Genomic DNA, 26,056 nt, shown 5'->3' on the forward strand with positions numbered 1-26,056 from the left:
TTAGTTGCTCCACAGCATGTGGGATCTTCCCAGACCAGGGCTCGAACCTGTGTCCCCTGCATTAGCAGGCAGATTCTTAACCACTGCACCACCAGGGAAGTCCTGTGCGCTTAAAATTTTGATAAGAGTGTATTTCTTGCCACACACACACACACACAAAAAGGTCACAAGGAAATTTTTGGAGGTGATGGATGCTTTTTTTTAAGATTTTTTTTTGATGTGGATGATTTTTAAAGTCTTTATTGAGTTTGTTACAATATTGCTTCTGTTTTATGTTTTTCTGGCCCCAAGGCATGTGGGATCTTAGCTCCCTGACCAGTGATCAAACCTGCACCCCATGCATTGGAAGGTGAAGTCTTAACCACTGGACTTCCAGGGAAATCCCATGGATGCTTATTTTTTGATTGTGGTATGATAAACATCAAATTGTATGCATTAAATATGTGCAGTTTTGGTATATCAATTATACCTCAATAAAGATGTAAAAAATTAAAATGTTTAAAAATGATCTGGAAATGTAATCAAGAGTTCTTCTGGGTCAAGTTCTTGTAAGGAAAACGTCCCAGCATCTACTCATTAAACAAGTCATAGTATGCAGGGAAGGGTGGAAAGAACCCAAGACAAAATGTCCTTTAAAGTTGTACCTTAGTCCACTGGATGCCAGTACTTCACCTGTACTCAAAGCCAGTACTCAAAAACATCAATATGGACAATTAACTAATACATAGGCATATGTTATTTTAATTGAAGTATACTTGCTGAATAATATTGTATGCCACAGGTGTACAATACAGCAATTCAAAATTTTTAAAGGTTATACTCCTTTAGTTATTATAAAATATTAGCTATATTCTCCATGTTATACAATATATGCTTGTAGCTAATTTATTTTATGCACAATAGTTTGTACCTCTTACTCCCCTACTCCTACATTACCCTTCCCTCCTTCCCTCTACCCACTGGTAACGAATAATTTGTTCTCTATATCTGAGTCTGCTTTTTTGTTATATTCACTAGTTGGTTTTATTTTTTAGACTCCACATAAGTGATATCATACAGTATTTGTCTTTCTCTGTATGACTTATGCCACTTAGCATAATACCCTCCAAGTTCATCCATGTTGCTGCAAATGGCAAAATTTAGTTCTTTTTTGTAGCTGAGTAGTATTCCATTGTGTGTGTATGTATGTGTGTGTATATATATGCCACATCTTTATCCTTTTATCTGTTGATAGACACTTAGGTTACTTCCATATCTTGGCAATTGTAAATAATGCTGCTAGAAACACTGGGTTGCATGAATTGTTTCAAATTAGTGTTTTTGTTTTTTTCAGATATACAATATACCCAGGAGTGGAAGTGCTGGGTCATATGGTAGTTCCATTTTTAGTGTTTTGAGAAACCTCCATAGTTTTCCACAGTGGCTGCACTAATTTACATTCCCACCAGAAGTGTGTGAGGGATTCCTTTTCTCACATCCTCTCCAACATTTGTCATTTGTGTTCTTTTTGATGACAGCCATTCTGACAGGTGTGAGGTGATATCTAATTATGGTTTTGATTTGCATTTCTGTTATGATCAGCAACGTTGAGCATTGTTTCATGTGCCTGTTGGCCATCTGCATTTCCTCTTTGGAAAGATGTCCATTCAGTTCTTCTGCCCATTTTTTAATTGTGGTTTTTTTTTTTGATGTTAAGTTGTGTGAGTTGCTTATATATGTTGGATATTAATCCCTTTATAGGTCACATTATTTGCGAATATTTTCTCCCATTCAGTAGACTGTCTTTTCATTTTGTCGATGGTTTCCTTTGCTGTGCAAAAGATTTTAAGTTTAATTAGGTCCGTTTATTTGCTTTTATTTTCTTTGCTTTAGGAGATGGATCCAAAAAGATATCACTGAGATTTATGTCAAAGAGTGATCTGCCCATGCTTTCCTATAGGAATTTTATACTATCTGGTTTTACATTGCTGTGATTTATGTGAGATTGTTCTGCCTATGTTTTCTCAAGGAGTTTTATAGTATCCATTTTGACTTTATTTTTGTATATGGTGTTAGAGAATGTTTTAATTTCATTCTTTTACATGTAGCTGTCCAGTTTTCCCAAAACTTGTTGAAGAGACTGTCTTTTCTCCATTGTATGTTCTTGCTTCCTTTGCTGTAGATTAACTGATCATATAAAGGTGGGTTCATTTCTGGGCTCTCTATTCTGTTCCATTGATCTATGTGCCTGCTTCTGTGCCAATACCATACTGTTTTGATTACTGTAGCTTTGTAGTATAGTCCAAAGTCAAGGAGTGTGATTCCTCCAGCTCTATTCTTTGTTGTCGATTGTTTTGGCTGTTTGGGGTCTTTTGTGTTTCCATACACATCTTTAAATTATTTGTTCTAGTTCTATTTAAAAATGCCATTGGTATTATGATAGGGATTACATTGAATCTGTAGGTTGTCTTGGGTAGTATGGTCATTTTTTAAAATATAAATTTATTTTATTTATTTATTTATGGCTGTGTTGGGTCTTCGTTGCTGCACACGGGCTTTCTCTAGTTGCAGTGTGTGGGGACAACTCTTCATTGCGGTTTGCAGGCTTCTCATTGCGGTGGCTTCTCTTGTTGCGGAGCACAGGCTCTAGGCACACGGGCTTCAGTAGCTGTGGCACACAGGCTTAGTTGCTCTGTGGCATGTGGGATCTTCCCAGACCAGGGCTTGAACCCTGCACTGGCAGGCGGATTCCTAACTGCTTGCATCACCAGGGAAGTCCCAGTATGGTCATTTTAAAATTCAAAAACATGTTACATCTTTCCATTTGTTTGTGTTGCCCTCAGTTTCTTTCATCAGTGTCTGATAATTTTCTGAGTGCAGGTTTTTTCCTCCTTAGGTAGATTTGTTCCTAGGTATTTTATCCTTTTTGATGTGATGGTAAATAGGATTATTTCCTTAATTTCTCCTTCTGATATCTCATGGTTAGTATATAGAAATGCAACAGATTTCTGTATATTATTTTTGTACCCTGTAACTTTACTAAATTCATTGATGAGATCTAGTGGTTTTCTGGGTGGTGTCTTTAGGATTTTCTATGTATGGTATTGTGTCATCTGCAAACAGTGACAGTTTTACTTCTTCCCTTCCTATTTGGATTCTTGTTTTATCTTTTTCTTCTCTGATTGCTGTGACTAGGACTTCCAAAACTATGTTGAATAAAAGTGAGAGTGGGTATCCTTCTCTTGTTCATATCTTAGAGAAAATGTTTTTAGTTTTTCATCATTGAGTATGATGTTAGCTGTGGGTCTGTCATATATGGCCTTTATTAAGTTGAGGTATGTTCCATGTATGCCTATTTTCTGAAGAGGTTTTTTTTTTTAAATCAAAAATTGATGTTGAATTTTAGCAAAAGCTTCTTCTGCATCTGTTGAGATGATCATATGGTTTTAATCTTTTGTTAATTTTTTGTTAAACTGGTTAATTTGCGGATATTGAAAAATCCTTGCAGCTCTGGAATAAATCCCACTCGATCATGGTGTATGATCCTTTTAATATACTGTTGGAGTCAGTTTGCTACTATTTTGTTGAGGATTTTTGCATCTATGTTCATCAGTGACATTGGCCTGTAATTTTCTTTTCTGTGATATCTTTGTAAGGTTTTGGTATCAGGGTGATGCTGGCCTCATAGAATGAGTTCAGAAGTGTTCCTTCTTCTGCAACTTTTTGGGATAGTTTCAAAAGGATAGGTGTTAACTCTTCTCTAAATGTTTGGTAGAATTCACCTGTGAAGCCATCTGACCCTGGACTTTTGTTTGATGGAAGTTTTAAAATTACTGATTCAATTTCAGTACTTGTGATTGGTCTGTTCATATTTTCTATTTCTTCTTGGTTCAGTATTGGGAGATTGTGCCTAAGAATTTGTCCATTTCTTCTAGGTTGCCCATTTTATTGGCATATGGTTGCTCACAGTAGTCTCTTAAGATCCTTTGTATTTCTGTTGTGTCAGTTGTAACTTCTTTTTCATTTCTCATTTTATTCATTTGGGCCCTCTCCCTTTTTTTCTTGATGAGTCTGGCTAAAGGTTTATCAATTTTGTTTATCTTTTCAAAGAACCAGGTTTTAGTTTCATTAATCTTTTCTATTGTTTAGTCTCTTTCATTTATTTCTGATTTTTATGATTTCTTTCCTTCTACTAACTTTGGGTTTTGTTCTTCTTTTTCTAGATGCTTTAGGTGTAAGGTTAGGTGGTTTGAAATTTTTGTTTCCTGAGGTAAGCTTGTACTGCTATAAAATTCCCTCATAGAGCTGTTTCTGCTGCATCCCATAGGTTTTGGATTGTTGTGTTTTCGTTTTCATTTGTCTCTAGATTTTTTGATTTCTTCAGTGATCCATTGGTTTTTTAGTAGCATATTGCTTAGCCAACACATATTTGTTTTGGGGATGTTTTTGCAGTTTTTCCCTGTAGCTGATTTCTAGTTTCACATCATTGTGGCCAGAAAAGATGCTTGATATGATTTCATTTTCTTAAATTTACTGAGGCTTGTTTTGTGGCCTAGCATGTGATCTATCCTGGAGGACATTTCATGTATATTCTGTTGCTTTTGGATAAGATGCTCTCTATATATCAATTATAACACTAAACATAGTCATTGAATCACAAAAGAAGAAAAAAGAAGGGGGAAAAAAGACCTACAAAAACAAATCCAAAAGAATTAACAAACAGTGGTAAGAACATACATATTGATAATTGCCTTAAATGTAAATGGACTAAATGCTCCAGCTAAAAGACACAGAGTGGCTGAATGTATACAAAAACAAGACCCATATATATGCTGCCTCACCTCAAAAGAAACAGACAGACTGAAAGTAAGAGGATGGAAAAAGGTATTCCATGCAAATGGAAATTAAAAGAAAGCCAGAGTAGCAATACTTATATCAGACAAAATAGACTTTAGAATAAAGACTGTTACAAGAGACAAAGAAAGGCACTACATAATGAGCAAGGGATCAATTCAAGAAGATATAACAATTGTAAATATATATGCACCCAACATAGAAGCACTTAAATATATAAGACAAATATTAACTGACATAAAAGGAGAAATCAATAGTAACACAATAACAGTAGAGGACTTTAACACCCAACTTACATCAATGGACAGATCATCCAGACAAAAAATCAATAAGGAAACACTGGCCTTAAATTATACATTAGACCAAATGGATTTAACTGATATATACAGAGCATTCAGCTGAAAGCAGCAGAATAATACATAAGTATAAATATCATACATCTAACTTAGAAATAAACAGGAATGGCCATGGTACACAAAACTCTCTTTTAAGCTTAATCATTACTTGGGTTTCGATTATAAAGGTCTGAGTCATCTATTGACACCAGGGCAAATAGCTTCCCTCCTCTGCAGCTAGTCATCTAGTAAAAAGTAACATACACTACATAAAGAAAAAAAACACTAAAATGTTCATTATACTACCTTATGCATTTGAGTATGAAATTGCTTACATGTCAGTCACCCTAAAACGTATAGATAATAACTAAATCTTTCAAAGTCTTTCCCAATAGTATGGTTTTAGAATCATGGTACATTTATATAGTATTTTAAAACAACTCTTTGAGGACAGGGACTGTATCTAACCTTTCTGCTTAACATCAACAAGCATATAGCAAGTAACCTGTTGATTATGGATGGCCTCACTACCTCAATCAGCTGACATCTTATTACCCACTGGGTATCTGACAGCTTAAAGCCTCTGTTTAGCATCTGGAAACAATGACATATAGTAAACAGAGAACTTTAGACATAGCCTCAATCATACCTGTCAGCATCCATTGGGACATAAAACCAACTTTTTAATTTTCCAATAGAAGTTTTAGGAAACTTACTTGAAATATGACTTTTAGGGAGCTGTATAATCAGAATGAGTAACAGGAGAAAAAAAATTTGTATTAGTCTTTCTTGAGGAAAAAAATATTCCACAGATTCTACTTTATAAAAATTTAAACACTTGTTAACAACTTAATTGTTGAATGTTGAACCAAGTGTTTCTTTGGTATTTGTAAACATTTTGTTTATAGTGGTTGTGTACATATATTTCTAAACTATCAGTGTTACAATTTACTTAGATCACTACTAATAAATATTACTAGTATGTATTTGAGGAAGCTATTCCTTCCATATAGTCAGCTGTTGCTTTTTACTTAAAAGAGGTGGAAAAGAATGATCAAGAGGTAAAAGTAGCAGACGTGAAACTCCCACATGTGATTTGACAAATGCGCGTGGGCCAGCTGCTACAAGCAGCTCATGGAAGCTGTGTATATTTTATAAATATCTTTTAATTAAAGTATTTGATTTCAAAGATATAATACAGTTCCTCAAATACACTAGTCAACAGCTGAATTAACATGTAAAAAAAAGCACTAAGCTGTGTCATTTAAACACAAATCTTATAACTGAGTCCTCCCGTATTGACTTGTATTTGCAAGGAATTAATAGGTCCTACTACCTCATAAAAGCGGAAAAAGAAAGTCATTATTTTCATTTAGTTCAAATTGCAAAAGTGTATCATTCGTCCAAGAAAATCTTAAGTATATGGTTTCATACTTTTCTAAAACATTAGCTACTCTCTTGAAGATTACACAAACACATGTTGATTATTATAACTATAGTTTTCCCTATTTAAATCCAAACTTACGTCAATAAATAATAAAATTTACAGAAAATTACTTTAAATAATTTGACCAATCTATAATTTCTAGTTATCATGAGAAACTTTTGCTATTTCATATTTTGAAGACTTGTAGAATGAAGTCATTATACACAATAATCTAACTACATTCTGACTAAGCAGAAATTACTGATTAAATTATTAGACTAAGGCAACAATAACATGGCCCTGAATCAATATTATCAGACATTCTTGAAAGCCTAACATGTTAGGTTTGTTTCAGTTGCTATCCAGTCACCTTTAAAAATTGTCTTTATTTTAAAAAGCTCATAAATGACAAAATGTTATATTCGAATGTTCAAAAATTATTAATTAGAAGGGTACTAAATAACTTTCTATTGATCTCTTTTGCTGTTAATTGGCTTTAAAAGTGCCAAGTCAAAGAAAACAAAACTATACTAGGTTAAATCACCAACAACTTTTCAAAACTATACTAGGTTAAATCACCAATAACTTTTCAAATAATGTGGAGAATAAAATTTTATTGCTGTTCTTTAAAACAAACATTTAAATGGCTCTTTGTGAAAGCAAGCCAATATAAAGTGTGATCTTGCGAGTTGATGAAGACTAAGGAATTTCACCTAGTTAGCAGTGTAAACACACTAAACCATTACTGGAGACTGTTCATTCAATAAAAGTCATTTATGTGTCCATTTGTAAGAAAACCCCCCTCCCTTTACTCTGCATAAAGATATAATAATCTTTATGGTTGATCACAGCATAGGATAATAGGTTGATCCTAGGCATAGGGTAATATTCACATTATATATATATGTGTGTATGTGTATGTATAATTAACTAGCTTTACCTACCTCTGTTCCTATTCACCATTAATTTTTTCTCCATTTCCAGCATTAAGTGATTTTCTTCCTGGACAGAGTGCAATGATTACTTTTTATTTAAGAATACAGAATCTAACGAACAATTATTTAGGCAGAAGAGAAAATTATTCACTTAGAAGCACCTCATTAGATGGACTCTTTGTCGAAAATGTTTTAAGAGAGAGGTTATTTGGAATTGATTTATTTGGATAGGGCTGAATCTTAAATATCAAATCTTAGTTCTATACTGACTCAACATTTATAGTACTGCTTAATGTTATGTCAGTTTCATAAATAAGGACTAAACTACTATTTATTCAGAAAATTAAGTTTGATGGCTAGGGGAAATACACTACAGTAGAAGTTGAAATTTTGAAATTTTGTTCCAAAATACTTAGAATCATTTAAACAAACCTATGTTTCTTTTCAAAATACAGAAAATTATATTCTTTTTCCTTATAAGCTCTCTTCCTAAAATAAAATTTTTTTAAAAGTACATAATGATTAGTAATGGTCAAACAAAACAGAATCCTATAGTAAAAATTCTTCAAAGGTAATTCTCAAATATTTTTTCACCTCTTCCAATTTCCCCAAAGAAATTAATAGCTTTTAACACATAGCTTTAATAGGCAAAAAAAGTTTTTCAGTTACCTTCAAGCTTTCCAGGATATGGAAAGTAGGAGACAATATACCAAACATCAGTATGTAGAGTATGAATCCATTTGCATTAAAAATATGCATACATATGGAATAAAATCTGGAAAGATAGACACAGTGGTTCCTCTCTAGGTGGATGAGATTATGGGTATTTAATTTTCTTCTTTTTCTTATTCTATTTTCAAAAGTAAGTATGAACTACTATTGTAATTCAAAAAGGAATAGAAAAAAAACCTCACATGATTCTCAGCTGTTTTAAGATAAAAGCAGAAGAGAAACACAAAACATCAATTCCAGGAAAATTTATGTATTTTACGCATTACATGAAAATACCTTAATTTTGAACTTTATAGATGGTCCTTACTTGTGTGGGTCTTGTGTGGAGTGTAAAACCATACCATAGAGAAATAAATGTAACATCTTTTAAGAATCAAACATGGGTCTTCCCTGGTGGTGCAGTGGTTGAGTCTGCCTGCCAATGCAGGGGACACGGGTTCGAGCCCTGGTCTGGGAGGATCCCATATGCCGCGCAGCAACTGGGTCCGTGAGCCACAATTACTGAGCCTGCGCTTCTGGAGCCTGTGCTCCGTAACAAGAGAGGCCGCGACAGTGAGAGGCCCGCGCACCGCGATGAAGAGTAGCCCCCGCTCACCACAACTAGAGAAAGCCCTTGCACAGAAACGAGACCCAACACAGCCAAAAATAATTAAAAAAAGAAACACATTTTAGCTAAGGCTGTATTTTGTTGCAGCATGAACATTTATAAACCAGTTCCATAAAACAAAAAAGCAAGAGAAGAAAATTGGATATTTTGATTCTATAACTACTCATTTTTAGCTGCTATGCTATCGCACAATAGCTTTGGACTACTAAATTACTTCCTCCCACAGTGTATGCCCAAAGATGCCACACCCTTGCATTTTTATTCCTAAGAATTAAATGCCTACTACTGGTAGGCTAGGTAAATGCTAGGTACTGGGGATATGACAGAGAACACAGACCCTGGCCTCATAAAGCTATCAGTCTACCTGGGAAGACAGATAATAAGCAATTACAATACACTACACAGAGTTAAAAACAGGGTTGAGGTGAAAGACTTGTGGCAGAGTCCTCTAACAGCTGAAGAGGCTTCAGAGAAGTCTCCGAGAAATACTGTGTTTAAGCTAAGACCTGAAGGCTAAGAACATGATAAATGGGTGAACTTTGGGAGAAGAGTGTTCAGGCAAACAACCCTTGCAGAGGAAGTGTAATGTTTTTCAGAAACTGAAACAAGTTCATTCTAGCTAGAGCATCGGGAGGGGAAGGGAGAAAGGTGGCAGTCGAGATTGTAAACGATACTGTTTAGACTCTCTCCTAAGTGGCCTTAAGGAGTGACACGGTAAAAATGTGTGCTCTATAGACTATTCTGGGGGAGCATGTGTGGAGAATAGGTTGTAGGGATGCGGGACGAATGCCAGAGAGGGAAGTCAGGAGGCTGCTGGAATAATGTGGACTAAGTAATGGCAGAAGTGGAGGGATACGGCAAAATGAGAGAAATTTAGGGGGCTGTACCAACAGGATGTGATGAGCGATTTGGAGATGATTCAAAGATGACTCATGGGGTTGTGGCTTGATAATTGTTGATATTAGGAATACTCAATGAGAATGGAAATCCAACACCCAGACACAACACTTTTATCTCCCTGAGTGGTGGTAGGAGAGGGGGTTGGTGGCAGGTTCGGGGCAAGGGAGTGGAGGTGGAGAATGAGGTCAATTCTGGATACACTTTATTTAGGATGTCTACAAGATAATCCCAGTGGATGTTACCAGTAGGCAATTGGATATATAGTGTATGTGCTGAGTTGGGTTTAGAGCAAGATATACATTTGAGAGTGATAAACATACAATTCAGTGTTTTCTCAACCTTAAAAAAAAAAAGATCTATGCCTATTTGATCAGTCAAAAAATGACCTCCCTTCTGTTCCCCAAATGAGAACAATTAATGTGGATGACAAAGGACGCCATGGGAATAAACAATGTTTTTTTCAGGGAAATGGTAGAGGGAGAAGAGAAAAGAACCTAAGACAGAACCTTGAAGAATACCTATGTCTAAGGGAGAGGCGGCGTGGGGGGGGCTTTCAAGAGATTGAAAAGTGAACTGGTTTCTCCCCTTCACTGATTTCTTGTCATCTATATTCTAAGTAAGGGGAAAGGAATCTGGATGGCAAAGGGGGGGAAGATAAGCATCTTCTAAACCTTTTGTAAGCTTTGGAACCTACCTAAAAGGAAGGTTGTTAACTTGCATTTCTCTTGCTGTCGTTGGGCCTAAGCTACATGGGTACAGAGGAACCAGCGGGCTACTGCAGGGCAAATGATAGGTGATGCAGGTCCTCATTCACTGGTTCAACTAATTCATGCAGAGGTCTAATGAAGTTTTTACATTTCTCTCTCTTTCTCCTCCTTCCCCTTTCTTTTTCAAATGAAAGTAGAAAAGTAAATGGATGCAAATTCTGCTCCTGACTTCTGGAAAGTGAAGTCTAATTCCAATCCAGGCCCCATGTTGCAAGTTTGGTTAATAAATGCAATACAGTAATTCTAGAAGCTAGTAATTGTAGCAATTCAGTGTATCCCAGGACTCTCACTCTAGCTGGATCAACTCTTCTGAGCTTTTGTATAAATCCATAGTGTCACAACCGTCTTGGCCAGGTCCAGGACCTTTAAAAAAAAAATCCTGGTTTAAATCTCAATGAAAATACAGACTACTGTAAAGCACAGAACTTGAACACAATGCACATTTGGGGGCTGACTCCTTATCTAGACTCATGGCATCTACCAACAGAAAACTTCTTCGTAGTTCAGAGAATAGTAATTCTGTATATCAAAGAATATATAATAAGCATTGCTATAAAAAATACTGGCAGCTGTGGGGCTGCCCTTTCATAGAACTACTGGTACACAGTAACTATGTCTTTTCATGTTTTATGATTAATTATAGTCTATAAGAGAAAATACTGTGGTATATATTTGTATTTGTACTTAATTTTTACTGAAGTCTGATTTTAGCATTTACTGTTAAGTCAATGATCTGACCCAGAGAAAATTATGATGACTACAATATTCTATATATTAAGTACAGCATTGGAAAAGGTACTCAGTATCCTGGTTTTATGATATGCAGTATTTATTTTTATTGTTATACGTGGTGCTGTTATTGAATCAATCAAATTATATTACAAATTAGAACCATACAGTGTTTAAGGATGAACTTTTTATTCTATGTGCCTGTTACAGAATGAAAAAGGAGGGGGAAGAGTGTGTCACAAAGTTCTATGACAATTTCCATAGCTAGAAGAATTAAAAATTAAGGGAGAAAAAAAAAAATTAAGGGAGAAAGAATAACATAGGAGTAAATACCTACCAATAAATGTCCAGCAATACTATTTTCATCTGAAAATAATCTAGAAAATAAAAGTCTGTGTTGAAAGATAAGTAGTGTATCCAAATAGATCACTCCAGTTGAGTCAGCTGCTTGTGATTCTATTTTTTTTTCTTTAAATCAACAAGGGCAATTGACATTACCATTTTGTTCTTAAATAGGAAGAAAAAAAACTGGGAATGACCCACCAAAATATTAACACAAATTTTGTTTTTTCAAACTCCTTGACTAACTTAAGTAACTAAATAAACGTTTAGATATAATTTCTATTATCAGCATTTAATAGCTAATAATTATTACTCAAATTAGTTTTCCATTGATAGTAATTATATCAACAACTTGCCAAATATAGAAATGTTCTAAGTTTGAGAGAAAACTATTTCAAAGTCCAGATATATAGCTTTGAACCCACACAAGGATTTTTAAGGTTAGGACATGACATGTACCAAGTATGTTTAGGGGCATTAGGATTTACTTCCTCAGTAGCCCTTAGAGTTCAGTGCTGATATTAATGATCCCTCAAAGTAGATATAGATATTTATATCCAAATTCTCATACCTCAGGATTCATGTAAATAATATATGTCAATTACTTTTGAAATTACTGCCAAAAGATTAGTTTTAAAAACCATCTGACAAGGCTTGCTTCTTAACTTTTAACTTTTATTCTGAACACTCATTATAAAACCATTTACTTTATCTCTAGAAGAAGCAAATTACTTGATTATAACCCTCTACCATCTCAAAAAACTACCTGTCCCTGGACTTGCAAAGTTAGAAAGTCACGAACAGAAAACTGAAGAAGGTAGAAGAGGTAGAAAGGCATAGAGACCTTGGGTAGTCCTTCAGTTATACTGCTTAGCAACACAGCAACAAAAGAGCGATGACAGACAGCAATTGTCCTAATCTAGGTCAATACAACAGCCAAAATACTTTGTAAACACTTTCTTTGGCTCTTTCTGGAGATCAACACTGTTCTAATTAAACAGCATGAGAAGGGCTTGATAACAACGTAAGAGTTCATCAATATTTACTTATCCAACACCTTTTATCCAAGAGTCTTAAAATCAGCTAATACTAATCATAACTCAGTAGCTGAGAGAGGTAGGTACTAAGGTAAACTGCAAAGGCCAAGAACAGAAATTGGGAGTGTGTGCCATTGAATAATATTTGTGAGCTAAAGACTGCTGCCTTATATGGCTCTGAGTATGTAAAAAGAAGTATTATCTACTCTCCTTTAACAAAACCAAACTCAGCATTAACAGGATAATACCTTTTTTTTTTTTTTACTATGTTTCATTTGTATTTGTACCTAATTTTTACTGAAGTTTGATTAAGTTTGATTTTCAGAGGACAACGTTTAGCCATTGAACTTACCCAGAGAAAACTATATTGACACAGAATTTTAGATATTACATTATTTTTAATATTACTTTAAATATTAAAGTCTATAGTATCCCATGTGCCAATTATTAGAGTTATCTTTCCATTTGAGGTGAAGGGTTTGTGTTATGCTATACACACCATCTTCCTTGTGACCAAGAGTGAATTTGTGAGATGGATACCTAAGAGAAGGTGCAATCTGTAGCCATGAATAGTTCTGTGTATGTGTGTACAGTTAACAAACACCTAAAAGGATTGAACTCTTGTCCTTAGCCTCATTAGCACCATGCACCAACTGCGTTGACTGGTTGAAACTGTTAGATAAGAGAGTGCAAACTAAAAGGAATAGGAACAAAGGAGGGTTGTATTTCATCATCTTAAGGTTTCACAGAGATGACACAGGTTTACAATTCAAATTCCCATCTCCTGAAAAATGACTTCTTAAATAACTCTCAAAACTCAGAAGTGCAGTAATCTGAAATTATTCTAATCTAAAAACTTTAGAGAATAACCAGTTACTACAATTGATGTTCACTGCAAGGAATACATAGCTATACAAAATATAGCTACACAAAAATAGAACTCAGTGAAAAAATAACACGTTTTAAAGCAAGAAAGATGCTTGTTTTGGATTCATATCAGTAGTGGCTAATTGGATAAATGTTAAAGATTTACATTCAAGTGCTGGAAGGATTACTGCACAGAAATTCAATTACTCAAAATCTTTGCTCAGACGCCTCTCAGGCTTATTAAAGATGAGATGATGTATGAACCACCAAGAGTGGCATTTAACCCCAGCCACTTTCAAGATAATGCACACAGCTGTTAAGACATTCCAGAATGTTAAGACATTCACTGATACTAAGAGTGGTATTAAAAAAAAAAAGACCTCATACAGTCTGCTGGCATTTCATACCAAACTTTGGAGGAGGTAGTAAAGTGTTGGAATTTAAAATACAAGGTCAGCACTAAGTGTAAACAATTCTAAAGCATTGTATGCAATTCTTTAAACATATGTAGTGAAAAAAAAATCAGAATTCATATAAAATCAGAATTTAAAAAAGCAAAAAATAGAAATATTTAGTGAATTTACTCAAATGAAGAAAACTTAAATGATACAGAACTGAAAATATTAGAAATCTATATACAATAAAAAGTGAATATAAATTAGCCAACTCCATGGACATTTCCAGTTAAGCATTCATACAAATACACAGTCACCTTTTTCTTATGTATGGGAATAACACATACACATACGACATGATGATTCTGGCAAAAAAAATAAATCAGAGATACTAAAAATATTCTCAAGTTTTAAGAATGGTGTGGAATAAGTTTAAACAACAACATTCTACATGAATGGAAACCCCTGATTTAATTCCATGATTTTATCATGCCAGAATCATGGTTGGTTTTAATTTTCTTAAACAGATATTGGTATCATACACATTGGCTTATTAATAATTAAGGCATTCTGCATACACAGTATCTCAGTGTGAACAAAAAACTTTTAGTATTGATTATCTGCTATGGTTTAAACTTTCAAAGTCTTTTCAACATAAGAAAATAGTAGCTGCACACATTTAAGTGTTTTCTTATAAAACACAATCTTAAAAAAAGTAATGATGATTGGTCTTTATAATTCCTAGTAATAAGTCCTGTCTTATTTTTCACATAGTATAAATTATATTCGTATGCAGGATTGCATTAAGACCCAGTAGTTCTTAAACAATGTTACCAAATAACCATATAAATCCCAAATTGCAGCAAAGGTGAACAATCTTCATAGTGCACTTTCACCTCACTGAAGTTGAAGCTGCTCCTTTTGGATATTTTTCCACTTCAATGTGAAGTAGATCCTTAGCGTTTCATTAGTGGTCTCATTATGTGGCTTTTTAAAGGAAAAAATGGTTTTGATTTCTTCCACAGTTCACAGTTCTCAGTTGAGACATTTTTGGGGAAATCATATAGTCCAGGGGTGTTTTGAATAACCAAATGCTATTTAGTAGATGAAGTCTCTCAATGCAACTGTAATAAATAAGCATCTACATCCTTAGAGAATAAAACAAAAACATTTCATTAGCCAGTACTGTAAATACAACACATACACACACCCCATTTTCTTCTCCCTTTTGGTCACTAGCTTTGCCTGTTTCCCTTTGTGACCTTTTGAGGGCAAAAGATTTGTCTTAGTCAACATTTTATCTGCACTTTTGTAGTACACAGCATGTGCTCAATAAGTGTTTGCAAAGTGCTTAGTGAATGTTTTAGTTTCTGTGATCAAACAACTCTGCTTTTATAGAGTAAGTAAGATCATTACATCATTCACGGCAACTCCTTCAGTGCTATATAAACTCTAGACCAGCTTGAGGATAGCCGTTCTGATTTCTACCCTCAAAAAATTGCATTGAGGGTTTAATATTGTAAAAGAGGTTTTATCACAGCTTAAGGAACTTCATAGATCTTTTAATCACTCAATATTGTTTGCAATAATAAATACAGTATCTTAAGGTTATGTTCACAATAAAGCTTCTCCCTTTATAAAAAGTTAAAATTGAAAGCAAATTTCTAAGGAAACAAATTTTCAGTTCTACTACTAAGAAGACAAGGCACTTCCAGAAAAAGGTGATATATCATGTATTCTATTTTCTGTCAACTTTTACTTCATTTTCCCTCCTATTATCAAAAGAACAATTAAAATTGTAACAATAAAAAAACTTCAGGAAATTGATTTCCGTTCATAACATTTTCATCATTAAGAATTCTACACAGGGCTTCCCTGGTGGTGCAGTGGTTGAGAGTCCACCTGCTGATGCAGGGGACATGGGTTCGTGCCCCGGTCCGGGAAGATCCCACATGCCGCAGAGCGGCTGGGCCCGTGGGCCATGGCCACTGGGCCTGCGCGTCCAGAGCCTGTGCTCCGCAACAGGAGAGGCCACAACAGTGAGAGGCCCGCGTACAGCAAAAAAAAAAAAAAAAAAAAGAATTCTACACAGTAAAATTATACACAGTGGTAACACACTTGCTTGATACATCATTATACTTCCTCTCATGAAGGTTATTTCAAGAAGAAGTTTATAAGTCCAAGACATAAATCCTCTTATTGACATCATTATGCTTCCTTTCATGAAGTATTCCAAGAAGAATTTTATAAGTAAGTCCAAGACATAAATATAAATATTGTATTTTTTTAAACCAAAGAAAGTTTTTATATTTCTGGCTAATACATAATTATTAGCTAATTATTAGCAGTATGCCCAATACAAGGGTGGAAATATTTCTTAACACTGATTTTTTTCCTGCAGTTATGTTTTAACTACCAAAACTATTTTGGAGTTTAAATATTAAAATCCAAAATAACAATGTACCTTTTCCTTTGAGACAAGCAAATCAATAAAGAACGATGTCAAATTCATACTGTGATTTGAGCAATTTAACTTTCCCAAAAAAGCATGACATTAGCAAAAGCCAAGTAAAAATACCCCCAAACTGATTATGTTCCTCACCCCTTGCTTCCTGAGTAGCACTGTCTTTTCAGTTGCCTTTTTAACCTGGGTTCTTAACCTTTTTTCAAATATTTTCCTCTAATTGGAGCTAGGTCATTAAATACCTACTACCACATTATTTCTGTGGCTGTATCTGAAACACATTCAATGACTAATTCCTGTATTCCTTGCCAAAGTCATATTCATATCCAGAGGACCTTAAGCGTTTATAAATATGAAATTGACTTTAGACGTTATTAGAGTAGTACTGAATTGGACATTTGAAAGAGTTCGTTTATGAATGTATAATACTATTACATTATGTCTAATTTTTAATTAAGCTTAAATATAGATTACCTTGGCTATATTACCAGTATATCCTGGAACCAAAGTAAGATGGTTTTCCTGTTCCCACAATCCACTTAATTGTTGTTTTAAAATCTGAATATTTCTAGGAGAAAAAAAGAAGAAAAAATGCAAATATAGTAAGATATGGACTTTGGTAGTAAATACACTTAATGAAAACAGCTTTAAAATTTTCAAGTATTTTTCAGGATACAATTTACCATTTGAAGTCAAGCAAGTCTTTAAACTAGTACATGTCAATCATGGAAATTAAAGGTTACTTAGTTGTTAAAGGAAGTAAGAAAACAACAGGCATTTGGAACATTCAGACAATCGAGTATGAAGTGGGAAAGTGGGAAAATTCTGAGAGCCTAGAAAGCAAATTATGGATTTAAAGGAAACTGTTGGGAGGTTTTGTTTTTGTAATTTCATGGTAATCTGGCTCATTTGGTAGAACACCCACACATTTTCACATCAAGGCAATACTCAGATTATGATTATAATACAGTTTTAGAAGTGTAATCATCCACATTGGACTCCCATGTTAATGTCTGGGAGCCAAAGGACCCCACAGGATGACTCCATTCCTGTGCCTCAATCTCATTCCACTAAAAGCCATCTCTTTTTCTCTCTCTCACTCCTTTCTAATGGATATAAGGGTTAAACCACTGCTGTGCTTTTGCCTCCCCAAATGAACGGTAGGATTCTGCCAGAACAATATATACAGGGGGTTACTGGGCTCTGGAATTCAACTTTTCACATGTGAACAGTATCCCAATTTAATATTTCTCTGAAAATGAAGAGAGTAAGTATTACATACTGATAATCATGAAATAAAATTCTCACCTAGCTTAATCAAGCTGCTTTTCCTGAAAAAAAACTTTATTAGTATGAGTTTAAAGGTATACTCACCCATCATTTATAATTTCTGTTTTGGATGATAGTTCTGACCACCACCTTTTTATGACTGCTTGAAGCCAGTTTAAGCCAACTATTATATATCTGAAATGACATTTCATTACAAAATTCAAGTGTTTTCATCCAAGAAGCCTTTAGAAAAGATGACACTCTACCCCCCTCAAAAAACACATACACACTTGTCTTTCCCTTTTAAAAAATTTATTTCACTACTTTCACAAAACTATACTTTATGTAACATATTTATAGACAGTTTTATAATTGTTCTCTAGTCATTCCATATTCTTTTCCTAATTGGACTATAAGCTCCTGGAAAACAGAAACCATGTATGTCTCATGGAGCTCAGTCTACCACTATGCACTTATAAGGCACAAGATCAAGGATGTTAAAAGAGAAAAAAGAATTGAGATTCAGATTAGCACTTACTCTTCAAATTTGCTTTTAAGTAGTGACTTTACTAGAGGCAACAAGTCTACACAGCAGCCAAGTGAGATGTATTGTTTTTCCTCCTGTAAACTAAATTTAATAAATACTAAGTTATAAAATTATGAACAGGTCATCATTTGTCCTTCTTTAAATGTACTTTTTTTCTGAAAAATATTCTTTATACCTATTGGTGAGCACAGGAAGGCAATCCACCACAACTCCAAGGTCTTCTATCCTGTGGGAACAAAATTGCTTAGATAGCTGATTTCCTTATTTATTTTCATATTATAACCTTCACACTGCTTTTGAGAAATTTACTCATTCAACAAATGATCTGAGTGTCTATGATGAGTCAGTTGTTAGGGATACAGCCGTGAACAAAGAAATAGGGCTTGTATTTCAATATGTGTGTGAGTGTGGGAGGAGGTGGAGAGGGCAGGGACAGACAATAAACAAGTGAAATATACAAAGCATGTTGATGGTGGTAAGGGCTATGGAGAAAAATAAAATGGGAAAGAAGGATAGGGAGTGAAGAAACACGTATTTTTAAATAAGGTAGTCAAGGAAGGCCTCACCAAGGTAACATTTGAGGAGACTTAAATACAGTGAGGAAGGTAATGGTTAAAATTTTCACTCAAAGGGGATTTTTAAAAGGTTGGTTTTCCCATAATGGTATCTCTTAGTTTTATAGATAAGAATCTTAATCAGAGAAGGTAACAGCTTTGTTCAATCTGATAAAACAGATGGTTTTCTGTATTTTGGTTACTCTTAGACTGAAGATAAACGTAATTTAAACCATACTGCTACTACTGAAGCTAAACATAGGAAGTTCAAAATTTTAGCCAGTATAACATAAAAAAGAAGAGGCACTTCTGCATAATACACTGGAAATTACTTTTACTAAACAAAACCATAAAGGGTCACACTTACCTCACCAAATAAGCTACAAGTTCACTTATACTTCTCTTTCTCCAGAAAGTTAAAGCTACATTCAATCTCAAATTCCTGCTGAACAAAACCTGTGTCATTGTTTCATGGTCCTGAGAAACCTGAAAGGCAGGAATCTAATTAAGATATGACATGAAACCATTTTTTTCAATTAAATTATTCTGGTAGACATATTTTAAAATTAGGCAAAGATGACTCCTTTTACTGGCCCACAAAAAGGAATATTGCAGTGAACACAGTAAACAAATGATCTGAATAAATTTAGGACCTGTTTATTTTTTATCAATACTTTTTCTTATTTGCTACCATTTTCCTTTTAAATCTCAATAGTTCATAGAATAAATTATTTTTACTCACCTAAAAACTTAGGATTTAATTTATAATGTGTGTTAAATAAAAAGGTAAACATATAGGCTAGTCATTACCAACTGAATAGCATGAGTAGGGAACCACAGAAATTAAGTTTTGTGACAAGTATTTAAATTCATTCATTTTTTTCTGTATAATTAAGGTAATATATTCCTGTTGTAAAAAGTTCAAGTAGCACAAAACTTTATAAAATAAAAAGTGAATATTCTCCACCTGCCCACAAAAACAACTAACATTACTCAGGAGTAATCACAGTTAACAGACTGGTAAGTATCTTTCAAACCACTTTCTAGACAAAGACAAATTAGGTAGATATAAAATTAAAATATTCTAATATCTATATTTTTGAAAACCTTGTTTTTTCACACACATTGTGAAGATTTTTCAACGTCAAAACATAGATCAGTCTCATTTTTAAAAAACAATTACATATTCTCCAGTCTTTATGTATCATAATTTTAGATTGATTCTAGTTTTTCCCTATTAAAACTGTGCATCAATGAACATCCTTATGTATATAAATACGTGCACTTGTACAAAACCTTCTGTAGGATTAATTTTAGAACTGGAACAGCTAGATCCAATTTTTTTCAATAACAGATTAAGATGTAATTCACATACCCATTTTGAATGTACAATTCAGTAACTTTTAGTATATACATTCACAGAGTTGTGCGAGCACCACCATAATGAATTTTAGAACCTTTTCGTCACTCCCAAAAGAAACTCTGGACTCCATTCTCCCCTCTCTACAGTTCCTCACAACGATTAATCTACTTTCTGTCCCTGTGACTTTACCTAATTTGGACGGTTCACATAAATTGAATCATACAATATGTGGCCTTTTTTTGTGTGTGGCTTCTTTCACATAGCATGATGTGTGAAAGATCAAGATTTATATACAGTGTAGCATATTGGTGTTTTTACTCCTTTTTAATGATCAAATAATATTCTATTGTATGGAATATGACACTTTATTTACCCATAGTCCGTTGATGGACATTTGGATTGTTTCCACTTTTGGCTATTATAAAATGTTATAAGCATCTGTTCATAAATATCTGTGTGGACTTATGTTTTCAATTCTCTGGGTATATACCTAGGAGTGCAACTGTCGGGTGAAAAGGTTATGTATATTTGAACTTTGACAAAATAATATAGCATCACTTTTAAATTTAGGTTTTTAGAGCAGGCACTAGTCAATCAGGAAAAAACGTCTGAAACAACAAAAGAACAATCAATAAACCCATTAGTTAAGTGTGAGGTTAATGCAGGTTTGTGAAAAGGGAGCAAGGTTAAAGGAAGCCCTTGAAAAAATGCCACACTGCGGCACTAATACAAATGTGAAACTGCAGCTTTAAGGCATTTTCACTGAGAATGTTTATTCCCTCAGTTCAACTGAAGAACCAACCTAGGTCCCAATCTAGGCCAGATTTCTGGACTATATAGTCACATGTTCTTTTCCTCCAGGGTATGTAGTTTCTTTGATTTTCTGATCTGTGTTGGCCTCATCACTTCTAGAACTACATGAAAGTAGGGGTAGTGTCTGTTTTTCACCCACCAATCCATTTCTCAGAGCCTGCAGAATGCACTGCACAGCAGGGAGCAATCAATAAATATTTGTGAATGACTTACTATGACAGTGATCCTGTGTAACACTAAGATTTAGGTACCTGTAGGTATCCTATTCTCCAGGGCTCATAAAATTCACTATTAAATTCTCCTTGCTCCCTCTTTTCTCACAGATACCATACACACTTCCTTCATCTCTCCTAGCATTACTAACTTTCTATTACTCCAGAATCTTTTCTTTTGGCCTCCCTGAGCAGCTTTTGGGATCTTAGTTCCCTGACCAGGGATCGAACCCAGTCCCACGTCAGTAAAAGCGCCAAGTCCTAACCACTGGACCACCAGGGAACTCCCCCAGGATCTTATTTACACAGGAACACTTCCACTGGCAAATGGAATCTTTGCATCATCTCATTATGGTTTTAGTTAATAACACTTTGTTTTCTACCTTTCTTTTGTATTATTTACTTGTAATTATTATCCTGCATATGATGCTCATTTTCATTCATCTACATACTTATGACCATTTAAATATAAAAAGATTCTTTTTTTGCTTGTATGCCACAGAAAATGCTTTTCAAACTGTCATGCCAGATAGAAACAATACTAAGTTTACCAAGTCATAGTTAAAGAAATTAAGGTAAATTTAATCAATGTAATGTTATGTATCTATTAATTATATAATATCTTTGTATGGTGACAGATGGTAACTAGACTTATTGTGGTGATCATTTTGAAATGTACAGAAATATCAAATCACTACACTGTGCACCAGGAACTAACATAGTGTTGTAGGTCTATTATACATCAAAACAAACAAATAAACAAACTCACAAAAAAAGAGATCAGATTTGTGGTTACCAGAGGCAGGGCGTGGCTGAGGGGAAATTGGAGGAAGACAGTCAAAAGGTACAAACTTCTAGCTATAAGATAAATAAGCACTGGGGATGTAATGTACAACTTGGTAAATATAATTAACACTGCTGTATTTTATATATAAAAGCTGTTAAGAGAGTAAATCCTAAGAGTTCTCATTACAAGGAAAAAATTTTTTTTCCATTTTAAAAATTTTGTATCTATATATGATGGATGTTCACTAAACTTAATGTGGTAATCATTTCATGATATAGTTAAGTCAAACCATTATGTGTATACCTTAAACTTTTAAAATGCTGTATGTCAACTATATCTCAATAAAACTGGAAGGGAAAAAATTGTAGAAGTGTTATTTTAATTACATGGAAAAATATTCAAATTTATTAAACACAAAAATCAAATTATCAAACAATATGGAGAAAAAATACACATCAAAAATTTAATACTCTTATTTACAAATGTTGAAATTACAGATAATTTTTTCCTTTGGATTTATTTTCTATAACATATACAATAAACATGTAATAATTATTGTAAACTCGTCGTGTTTATAAATTTTAACAAACCATTCTTTCAAATAACCATTAAAAAATGGTTTTCCTGAGGTATAATTTACATACCATAAAACTCACACATATTTAAAATACGTAATTCAATGATTTTTAATAAATCTATGGAGTTGTGCAACCATCATCACAGTCCAGTTTTAGAACATTTCTATCACCCAAAACAATGCCCGTGAACCTGTTCAAACAACTAACTTTGCCTGAGCCAGAAGAACAGCAAAACTAAGCAGGTTTGCCTTAAAAAACTTTCCAATGGCAATTTTGAGAGCCCAGCAAAATGTGCCTGGATAACTGGCTTTTGTGGTTCACTTGTTAGGCAAGATTTCTTCTTTTCCTTTTCTTTAAGTCTCTACTGGCCAACTTTCCATTCTGGATATTTACAGCAGCTTGTTAATCATTTCATTCCATCTCAGATATCACTAACTTGGAAAAATGGAATAAACAACTGATTCAAATTTAATTAATCTAGAAAATTGTCTCAGGGAGTTACAGTCTCTCAAATAGTCTGAATTCAATCAGCAGTGAACTATTTTGCTAATAGACTATGGCAAAGGAAAAAGCCAGTATTAAAACAGGAATAAAGTTAAGCTTATATAAATGACTTACCTCAGAAAAAAATCCACTATATTTTGATGATGGGCTTTCTGTCTGTGAAGAACCAGAATCACTGGGGCTAACCAGATATGGTCGACTACCCTGCCGCACTTGCTCAGGGAGGCGGCCTGCACAAGCCAGCTCATTCTCTTTATTTGCCATGTCACAGCCCCCGCTGTTGGGGGACTGCTTTTTTCTGTAGCAAGGATTTTGAAAAGGATGATGAACTTTCTTTCTGTGATAGATCACCTTACGTAGTTTATCTGGGCTTTTCACAGCTTGTCCAACTGTTCTGTAAGAAGAATGGATTTTCTTAAATGAAAAAGAGCCATATGAAAACCTTTAAAAGTTTTTAAAGAGAAAGATTTAGTAGGCCACATTTTGTGATCACAATCCACTAAAATTAGAAGTAAGCAGAATAATTTTTTAAAATCTTAACTCTCAGATTGAAGAGGAAAATAAAAGGGAAATTATAAACCATCTGGAAAACAATGAAAAGGATGGTACTTTATACCAAAAGAGGAAAAAAAAAATGAAGAAGCATAATAACTAGATGCTTTTAAAATGAAATACTACAGGGCATTCAGGAAGTATGAAAATTTTAACAATTTCCATTCACCTAATCTTTTTCTAACAAAGTGATAGAATAAGTGAGCAAGTTTGAATATTTTAATTTGAATCAGGCAAGTCTGAATATATATTTTAATATAAAAGAGAACACTTATTTCGATTAAGCTGAAGTACATTTAATTTGTTTGAATAAGATAAAATACTACTAAGCACATCTCATGGTTTAGTATAATGGTTCTCAAATGTTCTGACCTCAGGATGCTTTGCACTCTTAAAAATTATTGAGGTCTCAGAAGAATTTATTTTATGTGGGCAATATCTACTGATATTTGATGAATCAGAAACTAAAACAGAAAATTTGTTAATTAATTTTAAAGATGATAAACTCGGGGGAATTCCTGGTGGTCCAGTGGTTAAGACTCCACACTTCCACTGCTGAGGGCATGGGTTCAATCCCTGGTCGGGGCTAAGATCCCACATGCCTCAGAGCACAGCCAAATAAAGAAAAAGAAAAAGATAAACTCATTACATACTACATAGAATATATTTTTTAAAATCCTTTATTTTCCAAAACAAACGAACAAAAAATATAGTGAGAAGAATGGCACTGTTTTGCATTTGTGCAAAATCTCTAATATCTGGTTTAACAGAAGACAGCTGGATCCTCATATCTGCTTCTGCATTCCATATATTGTGATATCAAATATCATGTAGCTGCTGGAAAACTCTACTGTACACTTGTAAGAGAGTGGAAATGAAGACGGTAAATAATGTCTTAGTATTGTTATGAAGATAGTTTTGACCTCACAAACTCATTGAAAGGCCTTTGGGACCTCCAGGGTCCACAGATCACCCACTTTGAGAACCAGTGGTTTAGTAGAAAGCGCCTTTGGAGTTTGGCAGATCTGACAGTAAATGCCGCTTTTACCACCTTCTGGATGTACAATCCTAAAGAAATCACAAGTCTTTAGTTTTACTCATCAACTGTTTGGGGTAATGATACCTATCTAATATTGATATGTTTAGCACAGTACCTGGCACAAAGGAGTTGTTCGACAATAAATTAATATTATTATACTAAAAGACAATACTTCCTCCCCCCATTTTCACTCTTACCCAGTTTTCAATATTTGCTGTTTCCCACAAACTTTAAAGAAGCTCTTACCTAGTTATGTAAGCAGCCAACTGTTTTGGAGATTTCTTAACCTGAAAAATAAAAGTAGATAGTTGCAGCATATTTAAGTTCCTTAACAAAGCTATGTAAACTTTGTGATTAATGTCAACAAGTCTGAAATTGAACTATTAAATTTTTCAGATTAAAGCTCTTACTGTACTGATGCTGTACTCTCAATCATTGGTTACAACAACATTGTATGTAGGTATTTTTAACAACGCAACACACCCATCTGGTTAGTTTCCACGTTACTAGTCACATATTATATATACAGAGTGCTAAATAAATGAGTTGAATTTTAACATGATTTTAAGAAATTATATCAGTGCTAATGAGCCTTGCAATGGTGAACAAAAAGCATCTCTGTGACTCCTCTAAAATTAAATTAAAATATTCAAATTATACTATATCAAAACAATATACTGCCAAAAAGTTTTTAGAGCTTTTGGAATATAGATCTCAATTATTTTATTAATTCTACTTAATTTTGGCAGATTGAGCAGAACTGTCACCCTCCCATTGTTTAAACACTTTAATAACCAGAAGTATCTATAGACTTAGCAGTTTAAATTGTATCAAACTGAATGACTGTGTCTCCCCAAAATTCCTCTGTTGAAATCCTAACCCCCAGAGTGATGGTATTAGGAAGTAAGGCTTTCAGGAGGTGATAAGGTCATAAAAGTAAAACCCCATGAATAAGATTAGTGTCCTTATAACAGAGAGCCCAGTGAATTCTCTCTCTCCCCTTCTATCATGTGAGGAAGTAGAGAAAAGCTATCTATGAACCAGGAAGTGGGCCCTCACTGGATACCAACTCTGCTAGGGCCTTGATCTTGGACTTCTCAGCCTCCAAAACTGTGAGAAATAAATTTCTGTTGTTTATGAGCCACACAGTCTATGGTATTCTGTTTGTGTAGCAGCCCAAACAGACTGAGATACTGTCTTACCCATTCCTAGAAACCATGGACTTACTTACCTCCTTCATGTTCTTATTAGTGAAATTAGAGACCCTTTTTCTAGGAACATCAATGAAATGATCTTCAATATTATTACAAAAGTTGCGTTTTTTAACATTGTGGGTTTCAGATGCCATAATCTCTTAAATACCTAGACAAAAAATAAAAATAATAAATGGAAAATACAAAAAGCAAACGAGCCTGATCCTTTCCTTAACACACATAAAAATACAACAGCCCTACGCTACATAAAAGAGG

At 34.1% G+C, this 26,056-nt stretch overlaps 1 protein-coding gene across 2 annotated transcripts in view; it reads right to left on the reverse strand.

Annotated features, from left to right (window-relative positions):
- Nucleotides 1-26,056, reverse strand: part of KATNBL1 (katanin regulatory subunit B1 like 1) — an 82,337-nt gene that overhangs the window by 17,592 nt on the left and 38,689 nt on the right. For both annotated transcript variants that reach the window (XM_022587555.2, XM_089907404.1), the window contains exons 2-10: nt 25,819-25,949; nt 24,834-24,874; nt 23,111-23,390; nt 19,107-19,225; nt 18,361-18,411; nt 18,177-18,266; nt 17,744-17,833; nt 16,844-16,937; nt 1-15,053 (exon numbers count right to left, since the gene is read on the reverse strand). The exon at nt 1-15,053 is cut by the window's left edge and continues 17,592 nt beyond it. In XM_022587555.2, the coding sequence (XP_022443263.1) occupies nt 15,021-15,053; nt 16,844-16,937; nt 17,744-17,833; nt 18,177-18,266; nt 18,361-18,411; nt 19,107-19,225; nt 23,111-23,390; nt 24,834-24,874; nt 25,819-25,935 (915 nt within the window). In that variant the 5' untranslated portion in view covers nt 25,936-25,949 and the 3' untranslated portion in view covers nt 1-15,020. The remainder of the gene's footprint in view (nt 15,054-16,843; nt 16,938-17,743; nt 17,834-18,176; nt 18,267-18,360; nt 18,412-19,106; nt 19,226-23,110; nt 23,391-24,833; nt 24,875-25,818; nt 25,950-26,056) is intronic.

The sequence above is a fragment of the Delphinapterus leucas genome, chromosome 2 (genome assembly GCF_059928025.1).
Source record: "Delphinapterus leucas isolate spDelLeu-1000000601 "Yukka" chromosome 2, BTC_Dleu_Yukka2, whole genome shotgun sequence".
In the NCBI taxonomy this organism is placed as follows: Eukaryota; Metazoa; Chordata; class Mammalia; order Artiodactyla; family Monodontidae; genus Delphinapterus; species Delphinapterus leucas.